The sequence below is a fragment of the Haliaeetus albicilla genome, chromosome 1 (genome assembly GCF_947461875.1).
Source record: "Haliaeetus albicilla chromosome 1, bHalAlb1.1, whole genome shotgun sequence".
Classification (NCBI taxonomy): Eukaryota; Metazoa; Chordata; class Aves; order Accipitriformes; family Accipitridae; genus Haliaeetus; species Haliaeetus albicilla.
Window position 1 is genome coordinate 68,714,209 of NC_091483.1, and position 20,951 is coordinate 68,735,159.

The window sequence follows — 20,951 nt, forward strand, 5'->3', positions numbered from 1 at the left end:
AAGCATGCTGTCAGAAATATTTTCCTAACCAGGAATAAATAAAAAAAAAAAATAACCAAAACAGGTCCTTTTCTTAATCAGGACAGATCCATAGTTTAAATCTATCATAAAAGTCACAAGTCTTCTAACCAGATAATTAAACATTTCCTCACAAAAAAATACTTCAAATAACTTAGTGGAGTTTAGTTTTAATGGTTGCTTGCATAACAATGTAAAAACCTGTTAGCAGCAACAACTGACTAGACAAACAATTCTAAGCCTTTCCCATATAAAGTGAACCTTTAACTAAGATTAATCCGTCTACTATTACTAGTTTGGTTAAGCTACTCTTGTACAAAATACGGAACATGCATAAAAAGTCTTGTTAGCCCAGTAACAGCAGGTGGAATTCTTTAAAGACTGCCTGCAGGATTATTTCACTGGTGTGTATGGGCTCGGTATTTTTCAAGAAGCAACCTCAAAACAGGGAGAGATTATACTGAGGGTTACAATAAAAGTTATGCCCTAAATCAGAATACAGTGGACCATACGGGAAGCAGTCAGAACTAAGTTACAAGACATGAAAAAACAGAGCCACCCAATGTCAAATATCACATTGCAAGCTGTGCCGAAACCATTCTGGTACAGACCACAGAGAGACTAATTTCTGTTTCTTCCACTTCAAATATTAAATAGCAAGTGATATTATAAAGCAATTTTTTCAGACTTTGCAGTTCTATGGGAATAAGGCAAAAAGGTCAGAGACATGATCAATGTTGACTAACTACTTCCAATTCACAAAATCAGATTTTGGGAAAAGGGCCCCTTGAATTACAAAAATCTTTATGTTACTTACATGACTCTTGACAAACTTGCCACATGGAAAAAACTGCAGATGTGGCCAAGTGAAGAAACAGTGTAAATTATAATGTACAGTGCATGAGCCACTCTTAGTACCTAAATGTGTGTACCCAGTAACCTGTTGCATATGTTAAATAATGTAATAGCTAAACCCCAGTGAAAGAGGGGCCAGCCATCTTGAATTTACTACAGATAGCACTAAGGTAATTAGGCCGGAGCAACCCATGTGCCCTGAGTTCACTTGCTAGCGTACCAGCTGGTGATCTGCCAAGATGTGCATGCTCCCAGTTGGTCCATTTTGTCAGACCTTCTCAGGCTTGACTGGATGATCAGTGTCAGAGAACCCCAATTAAGTATCTCTCTACTGCCACAGACAGTCTGATACAAAATTTTTCAGCAGATCAAAAGGTGCCATGCTATGCAAAATCCAGGAACAAAATGGATAAGCACAGTCTTCATACCTGCTAGCATGCTGGGAGTGAAGAGAAATTCTTTCTCCTTTTTCAGTTGCTCAGAGTAGCTTTCACAATCAGCAGGTTTCATTACTATAAAATCTTCGGCAGTTTGCCCTATAATGAATAAATCATCATCTTTAACTAGGCGTACATCTTCATCCTACAGTTTAAGTGCAAACATCTCTGTTAGTCTATTTCTTAAAATGGAGATCTTTAGAAAGTATACTTTCAGAATTTTTAAGGAAACAAAAGTTGCCATTTTGTATTAGGAGATTAAAATGAATTCAAGAAGTCTGAATAAAAATATGAACATTTATTCTATAGCTCACACCGTTTCATCCTCCTCTTGTTCATCCTCATGGGTTTCTACACATTCTTCTTCTGCCTCCTCTTCATTTAATTCATTTTTTTTCCTGGCTCCAGCCTTTATACTCTCTGGTTCAGAATCAAAATTGAAGGTAAAGAAATTATATGCTTCTTCAGTAGAAGGAAAATCATTCTGGAACTAAGAAAAGAACAGAAAGATACTTTAATATGATGTTTATAAGAAATTTAGGGCAAGTGAAGATATCTTTCTACTAATAGTAGCAATAACAGCCTGTATAAACACTTGTCACAGGACAACAATTATTTATCGCAAAGAGAACTCACCCAAATGCTAAAGCTGACTGAAATTTTTATATGATACATGCAACTTTCTCTATTGGTATACTATTATTCATTAAATATTTCTTGCAATGTTTTACTAAAAAAAGTTACTTGGTTTAATTTTAACCAGCTGATTGCTTTAAATTTAAACAATTTGTGAATGAGAAATGCCAAAGTTTAAATTCTGGCCATGATACAGATATCCAGGTGAACGATATGAAAAAAAGTTCTAATGGCATTTTTCTTCTGAAGGACCCAGGCCCCTTTAGCGTTAGGATGAATCCTCTAATAAAAGACTTAACAGTAGCATTTTGTGACTAATAAATATCAATATACTAATCTGTAAATTGCTTTAACTGCCAACTGGTGGCATTCAATAAAAAGGATTTAAACAGAAGAAACATTTTTCCTCCAAGCTCCAGTGATTGTATCCAGATGGATTTCCTTGATTTTTTTTTTTAAATCAATTGACCCAAAGCCATTCTTATATTCGATGAAGAGTCCCTTTTTATACGTCAATTGTTGGCATATACTGTGTGCGAATTTTTAAATTAAATAAAACCCTCTCCACTGTTTAAGACTGAATTCTGTCTCTTTCTTCAAACGGAATCATGAAGCCATATAGAGTTTAAATGAAATTAATATCAGTTATTGAAATGAAGGAATTGGTACTTACTGTTGACTTTTGCTGATGCCTTTTTACAGAATCACGAAATTTCATTTTTGATGGTAAATGGGATTCATCCTCCTGCATCTCCCTAAATTTATCATTATCAGACTGCATAAAAATATATACATAATAAGTTACAGCATACAATTACTGATCCATAAAAAAAGGACAAATAGCTGAATACAGAGATTAGATACTGCATTTTCACAGCAAAAAAGAAAAAAAAAACCAAAAACAAAAAAGAAACACAGTCACTGTGGTAACAATTACACTGATTTTATATTTATTCTAAAAGGGTACATCTGATTATTACTTAACTTTCTCCTTTGGGTCAAGAAATAGACTGCAGAGTATCAAGAAACGGTTCACTGCATAAATGTTAGCTTACTTTCTTCACTGCTGATGAGATCATTGTTTCTGCACTCCCAAACACAAGCAACCACATGCTAATTTCCAAACACAAGCAACCAGGCGCTAATTTCCACAAGGGGGAGAAATGGGGTACCAACACAATACTGTCCATCTACAAACCCGGCAGCAGTAGCAAGGGTGCTGCTGACAGACACTGCTGACCAGGGAAGTGAATCAAGGAGCTAAGGCCAGCTTCTTATATAGCCCCTGCTGCAATCAGCAAAAACCTATTTAGTATTATTCAAAAAAGGTGGTGTCCATTGCTTGGGTACTTAAATATAGACTTGATTATTTGTTTTGTTCTCTCTCAAACAATTATTGCTAGGCTACTGTAAAACTGTATGGGTGATACTCCTCTACCTTTTCAAGAAAGGAGGTAGCATGGTTATCCATTTCCAGTTTTCTGAAGCCTTATCTGTCCCTACACATAGATCACTGTAAACATCACTGGTTCGGAGGTTGCTTCAGCAAGTTCACTGAAGTGCTTCAAAGTGATTTTCATCAGGCTCAGCCACCATAAACACATCTAACATTCTATCTGTTTTTCCTCCTTGTGGCCTGAATTCTTAGATTAAGGGAAGACATTTCTCAAGTTTACATCTATTCAACCTAAACTTCAAAATAATAATAGCAAAAAAACCAAAACCCTCAAACCCTGGCAATCCGATGGCTACTTGTTTACCAACAAAACAATACTTCATATGTGTGTAAACAAGTACAGGAAACAAAACCAACACACGGAAGGTTTCATATATACTTTATATAAAATTAGTAACCAACTTAATAAGGGTATCACTTCAACATTTTCCTAATACAAACATATTAGAACAATACTACTTAACTGAAAGCTGTAACAATTACTTTTTATGAGGAAACACTGCCAAAAACCTCCCCACAACCTATGTGAATAGGTAATTCTCTCCTAGACAAGCAATTTAGCCAAGCTAATTCGTATTATTTGTAATTCCAGATAAAAACATCACTGCTACATGCTGTTATTTTCCAGGCATACATGTTCTTTGGAACACATTTTCTACAGGCAAGCAAAGTCTTTGTGAATTCTGAAGAACATCTGAGTGCAAGTTCTGCACAGGCACATCCATTATTATTTTTTTTAATACTAAATCCATTTTCTAACAAAGAATGCTTATACTAAAAAAACCTGAATATAAAATAGTAACAAAGAAATACAATACAGTACAATAACATAAAGTTAATATCCAGCCCTTAGCAATTACACTGTGCGAATTTATATAGAGCTATAATACTGTGGTCCTTTGTTACAATAACTTTTAAATACTTCAAGGCATCTTAAGCAACAGAAGTCATGAACTTGTAAATGCCAAAAGTTTCACATGATGTCTGTACTACAATGAAAGCAAATTATTATTATCGTTAAATATGTACATTAAAAGCAATAATCAGAAAGGTTCCTTCCCAGTTACTAATTCAAACAATAGTATAATTTTGATCCCATTAAAATAAATGAAATTGATCTTCAAGACTATGTGCAGTCTCTGATTTATTTCGTGTTTCACACTCACTTTCTTGTTATCAGAATAGCAAGACACAATGCACCTTCTTACCGCTTTATCCCATCTGAAATCTGTTTTCCTTTCTCTGATGCTTTTTAAACGCCTTGGTCGTGGACTAGGGTCTTCTTGCAATAAAGTAATTTCTGCTTTTGACTAAGCAAACAACAAAAAAAATTGCTTAGCTATAATAGAAATACAGTAAGACCAAAGCTACAATAATTCCCAGCAACTCAACAAGTCACGCATGTTTGTGTTAGGGACAGAGTCTTTTAACTGTATAATCAGCTTAAGTGATTTTAAAGACCTAGATGTTAATACCCCTTATAAAATGGCTTAGTAAACTCACAAAGAAATCCATTGTTTTGAAAGTAGTGTAAGAATTTTTTTGACAAAAACACAGAAGGATCTTGTAATGATTGTATCATTTGACTTAGAAAACAATGATAATTTTTATATTATTACAAACAAATTAAATATAAACTTTAGAAAAAATACCGCAATAGAAATACATTGGAAAATAACTGTGCTGATGAACAAAGTATTATTTCAGCATTAGAAATAAAAAAAGCAGATAGTTAAGATTCACATAGCACTAAGCAAGCAAAATGAAGTGGGTGGTACTTATAAGACTAAAGTCAACTGAACAGGACTTCTGTAGGATTCTCACCCTTGCTGCTTTTAGTTTCTCTCTCATTCGCTCCCTAACAGAAAATTCTGCAAAGCCTGTCCTCGATGTAGAAGGAACAGGTGGCAAGTCTGAAACAGAGAAAACAAAGTAACATGTTTAAATCACGTATTTTCTGAAAGAAACTTAAAATTATGTAAAATAAAACCATATATACCATACAGAGTCCCATGTTCCAACAGAAAGAACTTGCATGAGAAAATGTAAAGCAATGAAACATTTTTTGGAACTCAGACCTTATAGACTATCACTTAAATGCCTTTAACTGCAATGGATCTACCTTTCATTATACACTATAAACAACCTTAAGTAAAGCATATACACACTTTTTTTCTATTAAAAATTCATCAAGAATTACCTGGCATTTTACAAGCTGTTAGTCAGAGCTGTCTAGATCTAATTTTGAATGGTGATGTGCTATAAATCCTGATATAGGTTTCATCGGAGCAGTAAAGCATTTACAGGCTTGCTTCCTTTTTCAGCTTAGAGCTACCTACTTTTTGTAGTGACAAAATATTAATTTCTCCAGCTGTGTTTTTGTGCTATAGCTCTAGAACAATCAAGAGAGTAAGATGCATTTTACCCTGTCCCACATATGACCGACAGCATCATCAAGTAACTTCGCATTTCACACACAAGCTACTCTCAGCTCTATTTGTGCCACCCCTCTGGAATCAACAGATCACCTCCTCCAAGCTCAAGAGCAGTCTGTCCCCATACTCAGGAAGTCAAGCAAGACTCATAGGAAGCTACATGGATGAACTAACACAACTCACACATAAAAAGAAAACTTACAAGAGATGTAAACAGGGACAGGTGAGCTGGGAGGAATACTATGACACTGTTCAATCGTGCAGGGATGGTCTTAGGAAAGCCAGAGCCCACCTGGACTTGAACCTGGCAATGGATGTGATGGCCAGCAAGATGGGATATTACAGGTGTATTAGCAGCAAAAGGAAGACTAGGGAAAATAGTTACCAGCTGCTGAATGGGGCAGGGGACCAGGTGACAGGGGACACAGAAGACACAAGTAATCGGTGCTTTCTTCATCTCAGTTTCTACTGCCATCAGGAAAACCAGGCTCCAGAGACCAGCAGCAAACCCTGGGGCAGCAAAGTTACCCTCAGCAAAGGAAGATCAAGTAAGCCACATTTAAACAAACTGGGCATACGCAAATCCATGGGTCCTAATGGGATGCTCCCATGAATACTGAGGGAGCTGGTCACTGTCACCTCAAGGCCACTCTCAATTATCTTTAAAAGATCGTGGTGATGATCAAGGGAGGTTCCCAAGGACTGGAAGTGAGCAAACATCACTCCTGTCTTCAAGGAGGAGAATGTGGGGAACTACAGGCTGGTCAGCCTTATCTTGATGCCCAAGAAGGTGATGGAACAAATAATCCTGGAAACCATTGCCAGGTATGTTAAGTACAAGACAAAAACTGGGAGTCATCAGCATGTATTTATCAAGGGGAAAAACTAGCTGATCAACAGACAACTTTCTGTGATGAGATAATTGGGTTAGTGGATGAAGGGAAAGCAGTGGATGTTGTTTATCACTGTTTCTCGTAACACCCTTACAAAGAAACTGATGAAATATGGACTACATAAGTAGGTGGACTGAAAATTGGCTGAACTGTTGGGTTCAAATGGTTGTGATCAGTAGTGTTAAGTCCAGCTGGAGGCCATCACTAGAGCTGTACCCCTGGAGTTGATTTCAAAGAAAGAAAGAAACAAAAAATCCCACAGCCCACCCTCCAACCCCAAGAACTCATCAAAACTCTACACCTTTAGGATCAAGTATTCTCTGCTGATCCTGTGAAACATACAAATCTGAGTTTTAAATCAGTGGCATATATTTAGATTTTTTGATAGACAGTAAATACCAGGTTTGGACAATGACTCGGCTAATCATATGATTATGGAAAAGGAGAATTACTGTTTGTTGCAGCCTTTGACTTGCTGCTCCCTCAAAACCCAGGCTTTTCTTCCATAATTAGAACTGAATGCAAACACATCTTTGATAACCAAACTTATGAGGGCCTCCTTTTCCTTTGAAGGATCGAGGGCATTCCTCTCCCTTATCTTTCACATATGAAATCCTCTTAGATTATGATTTCCTCAGGTAGATTCAGTAAATATCAGTAGGGTGACCCTATAGGCTACTGCATTCCCTGATACCTAAATAAAAAGAATGAGTAATTATCCAGTTGTTTACAGAAAAGCTATGCTCTTTGGGTCAGAAATACAAAGAGGTGGATACCTACAACCTAACCTCTCATATAAACACAAATGAAAAACATTTTAAATGTACAATATAAATGAGATTGTACATGTAAGCAAATGGCAACACTTCCAGCAGCTTTATGTATTAAACACAATTATGATCGTCTTCTGTGCAGTATTTTGAGAAGGTAGCCATCTCCTTCTCTTGGATTGTACTACCACTGTAAAAGAGTCAAGGTTATCCTCTTTATAAAAGTCTCCAGAATATTTTTAGCTGAAAACATGGTTTTATATACCTAATAGCTTAGAAATTCATCAATTCAGTATTTTTCTTTTTGAAAGACCTAATTCATTTCTTCATTAACAGAACTGATTCTAGCTACGTAATTGTCTCCCCATCTGCACAGACCTCTTCAGTCTCACTGGAGCCCTGGAGTTCACCTGGAAATTCTCAGGAGCTTACCAAAACTTTAACTTTGACTGATATATGCAATATTAACTTTTTAAAGAGAAATGTTTTACATCCCTTCTAATATATGGAATGCTCAGATCTTATTTTTTTCTCCTGAACTTTTTAACTAGCTTTTATTTCCAGAAGGAGCTCCATTGTTCCACACAGAACACACTGGTACTTTTATTGGAACAACTGTAAGATGATTATCAGGAGAAAACTGTAGCTCTTTTCGCACATGTGCTTTGTGGTGCATGGCTTTTTTTTTTCTTTAATTTTTAATCTGTGAACACATGACATTCTGGGTAAATAAGTTTTTCTAGTTATCTCCACTTATAAAATTATATTACTTGTCAGTTCTTTGAGCCAAACACTGATTTGTTCTTTGCCCTTACAAAAGAACATTGTTTGCCAAGGTCTAAGTAAAGGGTGATTTCAGGTTTATATAAGGCATTAAATTCATGAAAAGGAGATAAACCAGCAAAGGGTAAGGGCTTAGAAGTGGTAATGTCACACAACATATATCACATTATGGCTAATTCAATATTATTCCAAGAGCTTTACCGGAGGCAGAAAATACTGTATGTTGAATATACAACTTAAACATTTAAAGGCTACGTACTACACCAAAGTCAAAGTGCAATCCAATTTCTAGGATGACCTTAGTCCACTGTCATTTAGAAAAGAAAAAAACATTAAGATAAACCCTACTAATACTAATTCTACTCAGAAATATCAAAAGATTTGGGAGAATCTTAATCTTTTCAAATTACACAATTTACTGCCTGTATTTGTAAAAAAAGCATTCGTTGTATTTGGAAACTTTCAAAAGAAAGAACAGGCAGGAAGTGAGTATCACTAGCATGAGACACATGAGAAAAGCAAGCATCTATTAACTACTTCCTTACCAAGAGGAATACTAGAGACAGAAATAAGCAAGTACTCAGTAGAGACACTAAGACATGACACACAGAAAAGCCTTTTTGCATTTTGTCTTTTCTAGCGAGGAATGCAGTAAGAGTAAGAACAGGGAAAAAATTAATGACAAAACAGAGAACAAGATCTAGATAAATATTCATCAGGCTAAGTTAATTAAAAACCATCCTTGCAGGGTATCCAGTAATGAACTGGCTGCAGCAAAATCAGAAGTCAGTGATTCTGAGAAATGATGGAGAACAGGCAAGTTCCAAAATCCTGGGCAAGTGTCTTTTAAGAAATGGGAAAGAGCGAGCTGCAGAAGCATACACAAGTCAGTCTAACTTCAACTCTACAAAAAAGACTCAGCCTATTTGTAAATATCTAAAAACCAGCAAAATAATACGCAACAGAAGGCCTAGATGAGCTAAGATCAAGACCTATCAAGACAACTTAGTGTTCTTCAACATATATTCTACCCATTCTTGTGAATAATGGAAAAAGCATACATCTCAGCTTTTGAGCCTGCCTTATAGAAAGCATCTCTCAGTAGGAAACATTTTGATCAAATGATGGGAGCGGGGGGGAAGGGGGCACATGCAAGTCACTGGAAAACCAAATTTAAAAAGATAAGCAAATAACAGTTAATAAATTCAAACCCCATATTGAATAGGTATTTTAAGGGTCTGACTCAATCTAACACCTTTAAAATATTTATTAATGGTTTGAATGATGGAATAATGTCTGTGTATACAACATGCAGGCAAGAACTGTCAGAAGTCACATTTGCTCAAAGACTGACTTTGAAGAGTTTTTGGAATGGAGAAAAAAATTCAACATCTTTTACAAATTCAAGCCCACAAAAGGCTGTTGCACACAGAAAGGCTCTCGCACACAGAAAGGCTCTCTGTGTCTGCTGGAGATGGAAATGACGGACTTTAATTGCAATAAGGGAGGTGGTTACACATTGGAAAAGCTTTTTAACTTTTGGGGTATTCTAGCATTGGAATTGAGACCCTTAAATAGTTATGGAATCTTCACTGGTGCAAGCTTTTAAGTTAAAAAACAAAACAAAAACAAAACAAAAAACCACACCCCCTGCCCCAAACAACTCAACCAACCAAAAAAACTCCCACCAAAACCAGGTATCAAGACTTAAATAAAGTTGAAATGACTTAAGGGGAAAAGTTGGTCTAAAGTTACCTTATGATTTCCCTTCTGTGAATTTTTTCTACCATTGTATTCTGCTTTAGTGCGTAAAAACATATTCTATTTCATTGGAGCAAATGCTTCATTTCAGTTCCATTCCGATAAATGAAAACTAGAAAGAAACAGATTAGAATCTGTTTTTGATCTTCTGAAGTACTTGACAATTGCTTGTAAACATTTCCAGACAAGCCAGGTTAAAGTGAATGAACAGTGTGAACATGCAAAATTAGAGTAGAAACAACCTGCTACTACTTTAAGCACCTCTTAAAGCATCAGAACTCATGATCTGTATGCAGAATGCTTCATGAATGAATCAGTTCCTTGCCACAACAGGGGAATTATCCTTTCTATACGTAATGAAAAACATTTTAAGGCTTTAGTAGTTGCAGTAAAATTAAGTCAATGCACCAATTATTGTGGGATCCTGTGGTTCCTTGACAAAAGGACCACATAAAAAAAACCTTTTTTGTTACTTTATTTCTCTGTACATATACTTTTGTCCTGTTTATGTGAATAGGCTCTGCAGCCAACTAATTTGTGCATAACTTCAAAATATATTTGTGAAGTGAAAGAATAAGACTGATATCCATGACAGCATTACTTCGTAGGATAACCATTACAGGCCTGTATCAAAAAATTTCACACCACGTTTTACACTGGAAGTGTCATTATCCTACAATAGCTCCATATTTTACTTTGGCCAGACCTAATAAGCTTGCTGGATAGTCAAACCAAAACCGAGAACCTGAAAATGTCATCTATTAAATTTCTCCCTTGATTTCACCTGCACTGGGAGGAGCCCAAACCCACTAGATCTCTGTGTGACTTCAAAGCTCTCTACACTGACACAGACCCAGAACCGCTGCAAGTATCTCGACACCAGTCCCATATCTGAACGGGATGCAGAAACCAGGCATGAGGGAAAGCAGACAGACAGCAATTCATGCTGTGACTAAGCATCAGCTACCTGAAAGAAAATAGAGAATAGTAACTTCCAGCATAGGTCCTAGAAACACTTTTGTATTTTTCATGGATACAATCATTGCATAAATGCATAGTAAGACACTCCAGAAACTGCAACCAAATAACTAACAACTTCAAAAAACCCAACAATGAAGAAAAAGATCTTGTAACACTGTAGTTGTCCTGGCTTCACAAGGGAATAACTATCAGACATGGGGGTTTTATTTAAAGCAATTCTTCTTTTGCAAGTCTTATTTATTAGTTTGACTAGCAGACTGACATATAGCCAAGTCTTTCCATTTAAGAAAGGTATACAGGCATCTAAGCACATGCGTAATTAGATTATAGTAAAATAATACATTTCTGCAAACAGACTGCATTAAAAAATAGCAGACACTGACTGAACGCTTGAAAGACTAATAGGGACAAACACAGACTATGATGAATATTAAGTGAAGAAACAGTTGATGGATATGTTTCAAAATAAGTTTGCCATTGTGGGACCAGAATGAGAAAATGATCATACCATGCTAGCATAAAATAAACCGAGTATATGAGGGACATCACAAATTGATAATTCCACAAACTTTACCTACTTCCCACTTGTGTTAAAATACAGTTTCCTTTTCATAAAAAGGGGTGGGGGCGTGTATACTTTTAACACCAGAAATTTAACATAAACAATGAAAAAATATGGTGACAACCATGACAAACTAAAAAGGCCTAGGAACAGAGGCAATGTATTATCACAGGCACTAAAGCAAAAGCAAAACAAGATAGTGGAAACAGCCTATGTAGAATTTTTGAATGGCATCTGGAAAATGGGGCAGGGGTGGGGGTATGTTACATGGGGGGTGTGTTACTTTTTTTTTTTTTTATATTGTTAGTTATCACTTGCCAAGACAATTATAAGCAGAAATTCATACACAGATCATCAGCCTGTTAAAGGCAGTGAGGAACTGAAATGAAACCTACTTTCACCTTATGGCTGGGCAACACGATAGGAAACACCAGTGTCAGCATATTCAAAAGCTTAATATACAGAAGATGGAAATTTAAATTATTTCTAAATCTGTCAAGACTGAATTCCAGGGGGTGTGTGAGGGGGGAAACCTGAAATAAGTTTCAGATAGATGCATGAAGACTCCAGCTCAAGGTGCAGTCTTTCTCAAAATTTAAGATGTAAATTTAAAAAAAATAAGTCAGATGGATAAATTATACTGCAACTAAGTAAACCAATCATACAGTCTATTCAGAATACTACATGCAGTACTTTTCACTCGATCATACAAAATTAGCAGAATTACAGGGATTTCAGAAGCAGCAACAAGAACAAGTAACAGAGCAAAACACTTAATAAAACATTTATCACATAAGGAAACTAATGGCTAGTTTTAGAGTACTGCTGTGCTGTTCTGTTTATTCTTGGAAAATGAGCTTTTGTTAAAAAAAACCAATCATCACTAGAGGGTGTCTCTTGATTTCTCCATCCAATCAATTCTGAAAACTGTTTGGACTCTATCTGTCAACAGCGTATCACTTCCCAGCACAAGTTGGCCCAGTGAGACTCAAAAGACATTCAAAAGAAAAGTACACAGACCTTGAAAGAGCAGGAAACATCACTAAATTGTAGATGTCTGTAAAAAATACCATATTTTGCTAAAATGAGTTTAACAACAACACATACTTTTTATTTTGATAAACCTTGATACTGATGAAAAACTAAGTATGTTTATAGTCTACTGGATTTTTGTTTTGTTGACTTTTTAATACTCTGTTCTTAATTAGCTCTTTTATGCATCCTATTTAGGTAAGTCCATAAAACCACGCAGCAAGATTCACAACATTAATGTTGTCATGAGTATTTAACAGGAACATTGCAGATTCTGCTGAAGAAATTCAAGATTACTTTTCAAGTACCAACAACTTCTCTTCTTTCCAAGCCCGGACTGCAGTCAGACATTCACTTCTAACAGCTTCCCACTGTATCACTGTCTTGCGCTCTCCCACTTTGCGAGTACTTCACCCCCGATAGTTAAAATAATCCATCAATAAATCCATACACCGTCATAAGCACGAATAACCCTTCAAGCACAAAATACGACGTTCACGTTCGTTCAAGTATGTAAACACTGCATGTCTACAGCAACACCTGCGAAAAATGTCATGCATTTTATGTAAGAACATTTCGTAATCTACTCATATTTAAATACCACAGGAGCACGTCTTTCGAGCGCAGCGTACGCTCCGAGCTGACTTGGCTCACGACAGGCACCCCTCCACCCCTGCTCTAATACTGCGAATGAAAAGCGAGCTTCAGGAAGCTCTTCAAGGGCAAGAGTAATTCGCGCGCACCACGCCCCTCTCCTCACGCGTGGATCCCGCAGCACTCCCCCCCGTGCGTGAGCTGAAGGCAATCTCAGCGTGGAAACGCCCGAGACCAGTAACACCGCCGCGGCCGGGGCAGGCTGTCCCTCCGGCCCGGCTGTCCCTCCGGCCCGGGACACCGCCGCGGCCGGGGCAGGCTGTCCCTCCGGCCCGGCTGTCCCTCCGGCCCGGGACACCGCCGCGGCCGGGGCAGGCTGTCCCTCCGGCCCGGCTGTCCCTCCGGCCCGGGACACCGCCGCGGCCGGGGCAGGCTGTCCCTCCGGCCCGGCTGTCCCTCCGGCCCGGGACACCGCCGCGGCCGGGGCAGGCTGTCCCTCCGGCCCGGCTGTCCCTCCGGCCCGGGACACCGCCGCCGCCGCCGGCTCAAGGCCACGTGGAGCATGGCGGAAGCGCGCGCCGCCCCGCCCCGCCCCGGCCCCGCCCCGCCGCGGCCGTCGGGGAGTCACTCACCGCGCAGTGCCTGAGGGGCAGCGTCGGACGGGCCTGCCGCCATGCCGGCGCGGCTCCTTTCCTCCGCCCGCGGCTCGGGGGGACCGACGGCCTCCGGCAGCTGCGGTGGGACAGAAGGGGACGGCGCATGAGCGAGGGGAGCCGAGTCGGGACGGGACGGGAAGGGAAGGGAAGGGAAGCCGCCGCCTGCAGCCGCCGCCGTTGGGACCCCGAGCCTGACGGGGGGAAAGCCAGCGCGCGTGCGCGCCGCTCGTGCCGGCGCCCTGCGCGCATGCGCGGTAGGCGCCGCAGCCCGCCGGCGGAGGGTGCCGCTGAGGCGGCCGCCAAAGCCGGGCGCGGGGTGGGAGGCGGGACGGGGGATGCTCACCGATTTCTTTCTCCTGTGCCTGCGGGTTGTCAAGGTCCTCCTCAGCCTTTCCACCTGAGCAGGGTCCTCACCCAGGAACTCCTCCTTTCACAGAGAGAGAGAGTAGAGCGAGCTATGCTGTGGGATAGAGGCTGGTCTTGCCCCCAGGCCCACGGAGGTAACCTCTGGTCTATCAAAATACCCGATTTGAGCAGTTTTCTGCAGACATATATGTTCTACTGATGCCATTGGCAGGCTATAGTCCTGATGCTGGCTGAAGTTAGCACACGCTGCTGTTCGTTAGCAAGGTTAAACCTTACTGACAGGTGTAAAGCATCTTGCCTTATCTTTACAGTTGATCTCCTCCTACCACAAAGAGGTTTCTGGGGCTTTTTCCCCCCCTTCTGACATTTTATTGATAGCACCAGTCACAGTTCAAACACGATCACTTCAAAAGCATTTCTGCTGGTGAAAAAACAGGGTGACTTTCTGGTTTTGCAACCTACTCAAGACTAAATATATTTAACCAGTAATTTGAAGATAATTTAATCAACTAAGTGTTGGATCAATATGAAATAGAATAAAAAATGCACATTAAGGTTGCCATACGGTATCTACGGTTGCAATGTATTTGCACAGGAATGAATAATGAGGCAAAGCTGCATTAATTAGAACGGTACTGACTGATCTAGGGTTAACGAGCTTACAAGACACTCGACTTACTTATTTCACTTTTTGCAGGTTACACATACAAAAGATTTCTATTACTCTCAGTGGAAAACCATCATACGCCATTTTTGTCTCAACGAGTCAGTTGACACTAACCTCCATGATTATCATCTGGGATTCTTCACTGCGGTTCATCTGGTTGGTGGCTGACACCTGGCTGTCACAAGCAATGCAGCAGTTACTCATGAGAGATATGCTTTAATACGTGCCTAATGATCATGAGATAACATTCCATATAACCTTTGCACCCTGAACACTCAAATGACATGCCATTTACCATAGAGCCTTAGTACTTAAAAAAAACCATATTTTTTTCAGAATGGAATGGTTAAAAAAAATGCATCCATTTACTTAATTATTCCATATAACAGTGGATAATGTGGGCCTGTACACACTGTATGAACACTCCTGTTACATTTTGTTTTAATAAACAAGCCATCTACAGTCCATAAAGTCAGCTGCAAGACTCTGATCACCAAGACATGTTCAATCCCTTTTTTCCTCCACTTCCAGCATTGGGCTTGGTTGGGGTTTCAATTTTACCAAACCTGGAACCCACCAAATCACTTCAGCTTTGTTTACACTAGAAAGTCACTGTATTTGGGTACAAGCATGTAGGAAATTTTTTAATTTGTATCTGTACAACTCAATTCATTGTTACTATTACTGCAGGTTCCTGTCCTGCTTTACCTTTAATTGTCAGGAAAGCAAGCTCAGCTGTACTTGTTCCCTGCACAAAGCTTGCGCCAACATAGCTGCGCCAGTGCAAAACCTGAGTGGCAATGTACTGAGCTAACAGATGAAGCAACTTGCAACAGCATAATTTTGTCTGGATTTCAAAATCCCCATGAAACAACTCACAGGAGTAAAACATGGGGCCTTTTTCTGTACCTGGCTAAATCTCCTCTGGCAAGAGGGCTAACAGAGGCCTGCACAGGTCAGCTGTTGTTTCCCCATCACTTCTTTGTACTGGGTATGTACAGGCTCATGCATACTCACCTCAAGATGTGCTTCCAGCCCAGGCTAGAATATGAAGAGTGATCTTCATATTCCTCTTTATCTCTTAGGAGATGCCTAATAAAAAAGCAGAAGCAGCAGGGGAGGAGCAACGTGGTTACCTCCTGCCTGAGGCTTAGCCCTTACCAGCTACTAGCTCCAAGGATTTTCAGGTTTCTAAATAAGTCTCAACTAGCACAGGGAGCTGAACACACACTAAAGTGGTTTTCTTAGACGAATGTGACTATGTCCCAAACCACTTGTGCATTCGCTTCAACACCAGTTTCCTCAGTATCTCGCACCAGGGGTAAGGGTGATGTACCCCAAAATGGCAGCATTTCCTTGCTGCAGGCAAGGCTCATCAAATACCCTCTTCATGGCACAAAAAATATAGCATTGCAAGAAGCAGCAGCATTTTTATTGCTTGGCACATAAAGCTCTTTTTCATATCAAGCTTTGTGTATCAAATTTAAATAGTCTTTCCTAAAGGCACATGTAAATGGAGAATGCTGGCAACATAGCAGAAGGGCCTTATGGCCGCTTTCTTTAACAATTTTCTAGCATTTCTTGAAGTTAAGTACTATAGCAGGCACTTTAAAATGTAGTAAACAACTGGATGCAAGAACTATAAAGCTCTCCATTAGCTCAGAGGCAGTTTCCAAAGCACTACAACTAATAACAGAAACACAGTGAAGTTTCTCTCCTATTTAAAAAAATAATGACATCAAAAGTACCTAGAAAATAATGTTGGATTCTTAAATCTGTCTCATTCATGAAAAGACACAGAATGTGGTGATATTGAAACAGATCTAAAGGAAAATGTTTCCTACCTGGGTTTTCTTTTACAGCAGCTTTCAGAGTAGTCAAGAGCCAAGCACAACTCTCCCCCTAGCAACAAAGCCTCAGCTTTGCTTTTTAAAGAGCAAGAGTCAGATTCTCCTGCTTAAGCCACTGAAACAGTTCCGGAAGACTTCTTTTTTGTAAACAATTTCTTTTACACTAAAAGGGAAAGTAATGAATAAAGTATGGGGAGGATGAAGTGATTGCAGCTCCTGCAAACAGCAGTACATCTCAGTTACTGCAGTGACTTGGAAAAAAAAACAATCCATAGTATGTTTTTGCTTATTTCCTCCTAACTTTAAGTACCTAACTTTGCTAAATTATCTGACAATTTCTGTGTACTTCTTCTGCAGGTAGAGGAGAGGCACAGAGTGTTCTTGGAACGTGTACGATTCAGAGCAGTGATTTCTGATTATCATTCATTGCGGAAGAGATGGTCTCACTCTGTTGACTAAAGGGAGATGGTTAAACCTCTTAATTCAGACTATATGCCAACATTCCAGCAAGTAATTTTTTTTTTTTTAATTAATTTCACTCTGAAAAAAGTCCCTGACATCAGTCATGTAGGGATAAATCCTTGAAGTGGATGGTTAGTAGCCAGTTGTTTTCCAAGTGCTGTCTCTGTTTTCCAATGCATTAAAAGTACTCAGGAGCATTAACCGAAGCTGTATTAAGGGGACAACGATGCATTATTCTTTACAGCTGACCTTTACAAATCAGCATAAGCCTCAGCAAACTTCTTAGCATGTCATTTTGGGGAAAAATAATGGGAAACATAGCAGAGTTAAAAAAGGTATAATCTCTCAGCAGCTGTAATTTGCAAACACAGGCTTTTTGCCACACCAGGATTAAAAAATATATCCATAAATGCTCTGAGTCTGGGGAATACAGATCCTGAAACCAAAGTAAGACAAATCATAACTTTATAAAGTTATAAATATACTTTAATACTTCCATGGCAGAAAAAAGAAGGATATAAAGGCTTCATTAGGGTTGTTCTAGAGCCTGCTTAAAGGGAAATACAATCCTTAAGTCCTGGTTAGAGAAGCAGTGGAGGGATGGGTTATCTGCTTGTGAAATGCTCACAACCAGCTTATGTAGATACTAGGAATGGCAGAAATGTCAGCACTATCAGACAGTTTGTAGAAATGTGGATTGTCTTATATATATTTCCTAATTTGTATAGGTACAAAGCAATTTATAGTTTTCCTATCAAATCTGGAGAGGGCTCTTTTCTGCTGCACTGGATTGTTGACAAGGTAATTTCTTACATTAACATGTGTATTAGTATCTTTAGTACAACCAGAATAAACAGTATTGCTGATACTAAATGGAGTTGTTATTAAACCTATTTATAATTGTCTTTATATAAACAGTCCCTATAACATCTGAAGGTCTATTACTGCAAAGTTTTAGTAGCTGGAATCACATGAAAAGAGATGGCTAAATTGTTTCCCGTTTCTGAATACTGTTGTAAGAAGGAGGTCATGGGAAGAAGTAAACAGTCGTAGATAAAAAGATTGGGAGTATGCATTTTTAATTGCTAAAAGAGGAACTATCACAGCTAGAAGACACCTGACATGACAACAGCTTTCAAGAATGGGAAAGAAATGTAATCAAAAGACAGGTTTCTTAGGCTAACACATACGGTACACAATCTCCGTTATCTGCTAAGTCTTATCATATGTGGGACTTCAGAAATGATCCTGTGGGTGAACCTTCATACAAAGTTTTGGCAAGGACTCAGGTTCAACATCTTGTTTTGCTAATAAGTATGTGTCCCAACAATTTATTTCAGTCTCAGAAGCACTTGTACAAACAGTTTAAATGATGGACAAATATGAACAGCGTTATATAAGGAACATTACTATAATACCCTAAAGGAGCAGTGGGGGACCTTGGCTTCACAGGATGGAAAGCTGCTTAAAAACACATGTCAGTACAATGACTCTACTCACAGGAGACATACAGAATTCAAACCACATATGTTTCCTGAGGTGGGGAACAACTCATTTTTCTTGGTCAGCATTATAAAAACAAAGGCAAGCCCAATGTCATTGGTTACACTGGACAACAGATTTAGTGCTCCAAATATGATGATGTGAGCTGCTCTGCCCTGTTAGATGTGACACTGTCACACTTAGGCATAAACCGTTGTGGTGTCAAGGATGGCCTTTAGCACAGGCAGGGTAGGTGGCAGCTTGTAGTGACCATGGTGCAGGTTGCCCCAGGAGTGGGCAGGCTAAGGGATCACAGACCCCAAGTTTGGCATTAAAACAGTTTTAAAATGAATAGTGGACAATGAACAGTAGAGTTTATTCTCAGGCTTTCAGGATAATGTCAGGTTTGGATTGCTATATATGCCTCTTTTGACCTGCCTAGAATCAAAGCCAAAACTTGTAAAAACAAATTAAAATAGAAGTGAAACTGCAAATCTTACAAGCCATGTACAAAATCTACAGAATATGAGTACATGCTGCTGTGTTCTTAGAATAGGAGTTTCAAGTACTATGTGCAACTCTACAGTGATCCCAGTTTCAGGGAGGTTACAAACAAAGAACAAACTCTGCTCATCTTGATTATTTTAAACTGATTGCACCTTACTCCAACATGACAGAAATCACAAATAAAATTTCCTGAAATTTGTCACACGTGATTTAGAAATGTGTGTTCGTGTACCAGAACATGTGACAGAGTGTGGGTGAATACAGGTGGTGTGTGGAAGGGACATCAGCATCAGTGAGAGGCAAGTTTTGAGATTATTAAAGGGATTGTTCTTCAACTCAAAAATTTTAAATCCTTTCCACTGTCTTCTGAACCTAGGAATAACACTTTGTTGAAAGTAGAGAAAGAAAAGGGACTGCTGGTACATTTCTTTCATACAATTAACTCGTTTCTAGAAATCCCATCTGCTTCTTGCTAAAAATTGCTTGCTTTAGAGCCAGCAGAGAATCATACTTCGTTCATGTTTTTCAAGAATTCAGTAGTTTTTGTCCCTTTGTTAACATGACATAAACAAGGCTATTCTTTCACAGAGATGGTTTTACAAATATTGTGTTACGTTTTGTATTATGGTTAGGATTTTGACAGGTGCTTTAAAGTTGAAAAGAAACAAATTTATGATTTTTTTTTTTTTTGGTATAAGAAGAAACACTCTGGGATACATTCAGGTTCTTTACACCTAAAATTAAGTATCCTTAAAAAAATTCAGTATTTTATATATACTTGAGTGTGTTGAATTTGGAGGCATGAGAGGACTATCTAGCCCACCTTAATACACTGTAAAATTTTCTGGAGGACAGCCAAGTTACTGCAGTTGAAGTTGTCCCGGGAGGAACTTGAGCCATATTTTATGAAAGGTCTGACAAGAAGTCACTTCCATCATTATAAGGGTACTTCTATGTTCTCATCAATCCACATCTTCTCTCTAATTGTGAGACATATAAATTGCCAAATTAAATTACACCAATTTTTCCACTTAGTGGATTGTTCTTTAAGAGGAGACATCTTATTTAACTTTTGCCATCCCAAAGTTAAAGGCTAGCCTAAGTTAGTCATGTAGATACATGTAATGTGAAGAGACAGGTACCTCCAGATTCCTCCTTTCTTAAAGTAGGTGTCTAATACAGTGTCATCCAAACAGAGATTTACCCCACCTATTTCTTTGCACTGATGACGGAAGAGCTAACAACTAATTTAGCCTAGGCAATGATCTTTGAGCTTTTAGATATTAAAGTCAGGTAAGATAACTTTTATACTAATACTTGCTGCTGCAGGAACAATCTGCATAAAGGAAAAATCTCCTTCCACCTCTTCCAGCAGCTAGCTGCTGGATTGTACCAAAATAATTATACTCAGAATTGAGGGATATAAGCCAAATGCCAAATAATCCAAGACACCTTTTTCTTTTTATATATTTACTATTAAAAGATATGTGTATAATACGTCTATTTAATTTTTCTTTTACTTTAGGTAATAACTTTCATGAATTGATCTGATGTATTCAGCTAGGACAAAAGCAGGTATCAGAGACTGAGAATTTCATGAGAGTGCTTGCAAGTTTCTTCATGCCAACATGAGAAAGAATCAATCCTCTGAAATTCAGAAATACTGACGTAATCTCAGTTTGGAGTGTTGACTTACAGGGAAGTGAATATAACCTCTAAATGCTCTCTGAGCTGAAGTCCAAATGGTT

The 20,951-nt window shown here is 38.7% G+C and overlaps 1 protein-coding gene across 1 annotated transcript in view; it reads right to left on the reverse strand.

The window, feature by feature from the left end:
* The window catches only part of CC2D2A (coiled-coil and C2 domain containing 2A), a 64,431-nt gene extending 50,313 nt beyond the window's left edge, over nucleotides 1–14,118 (reverse strand). The window contains 7 exon segments of the mRNA XM_069793334.1: nucleotides 1,302–1,455; nucleotides 1,627–1,800; nucleotides 2,620–2,721; nucleotides 4,611–4,712; nucleotides 5,227–5,315; nucleotides 13,846–14,070; nucleotides 14,073–14,118. Coding sequence (XP_069649435.1) covers nucleotides 1,302–1,455; nucleotides 1,627–1,800; nucleotides 2,620–2,721; nucleotides 4,611–4,712; nucleotides 5,227–5,315; nucleotides 13,846–14,070; nucleotides 14,073–14,118 — 892 coding nt within the window.
* Between the last annotated feature and the right edge of the window lie 6,833 nt (nucleotides 14,119–20,951).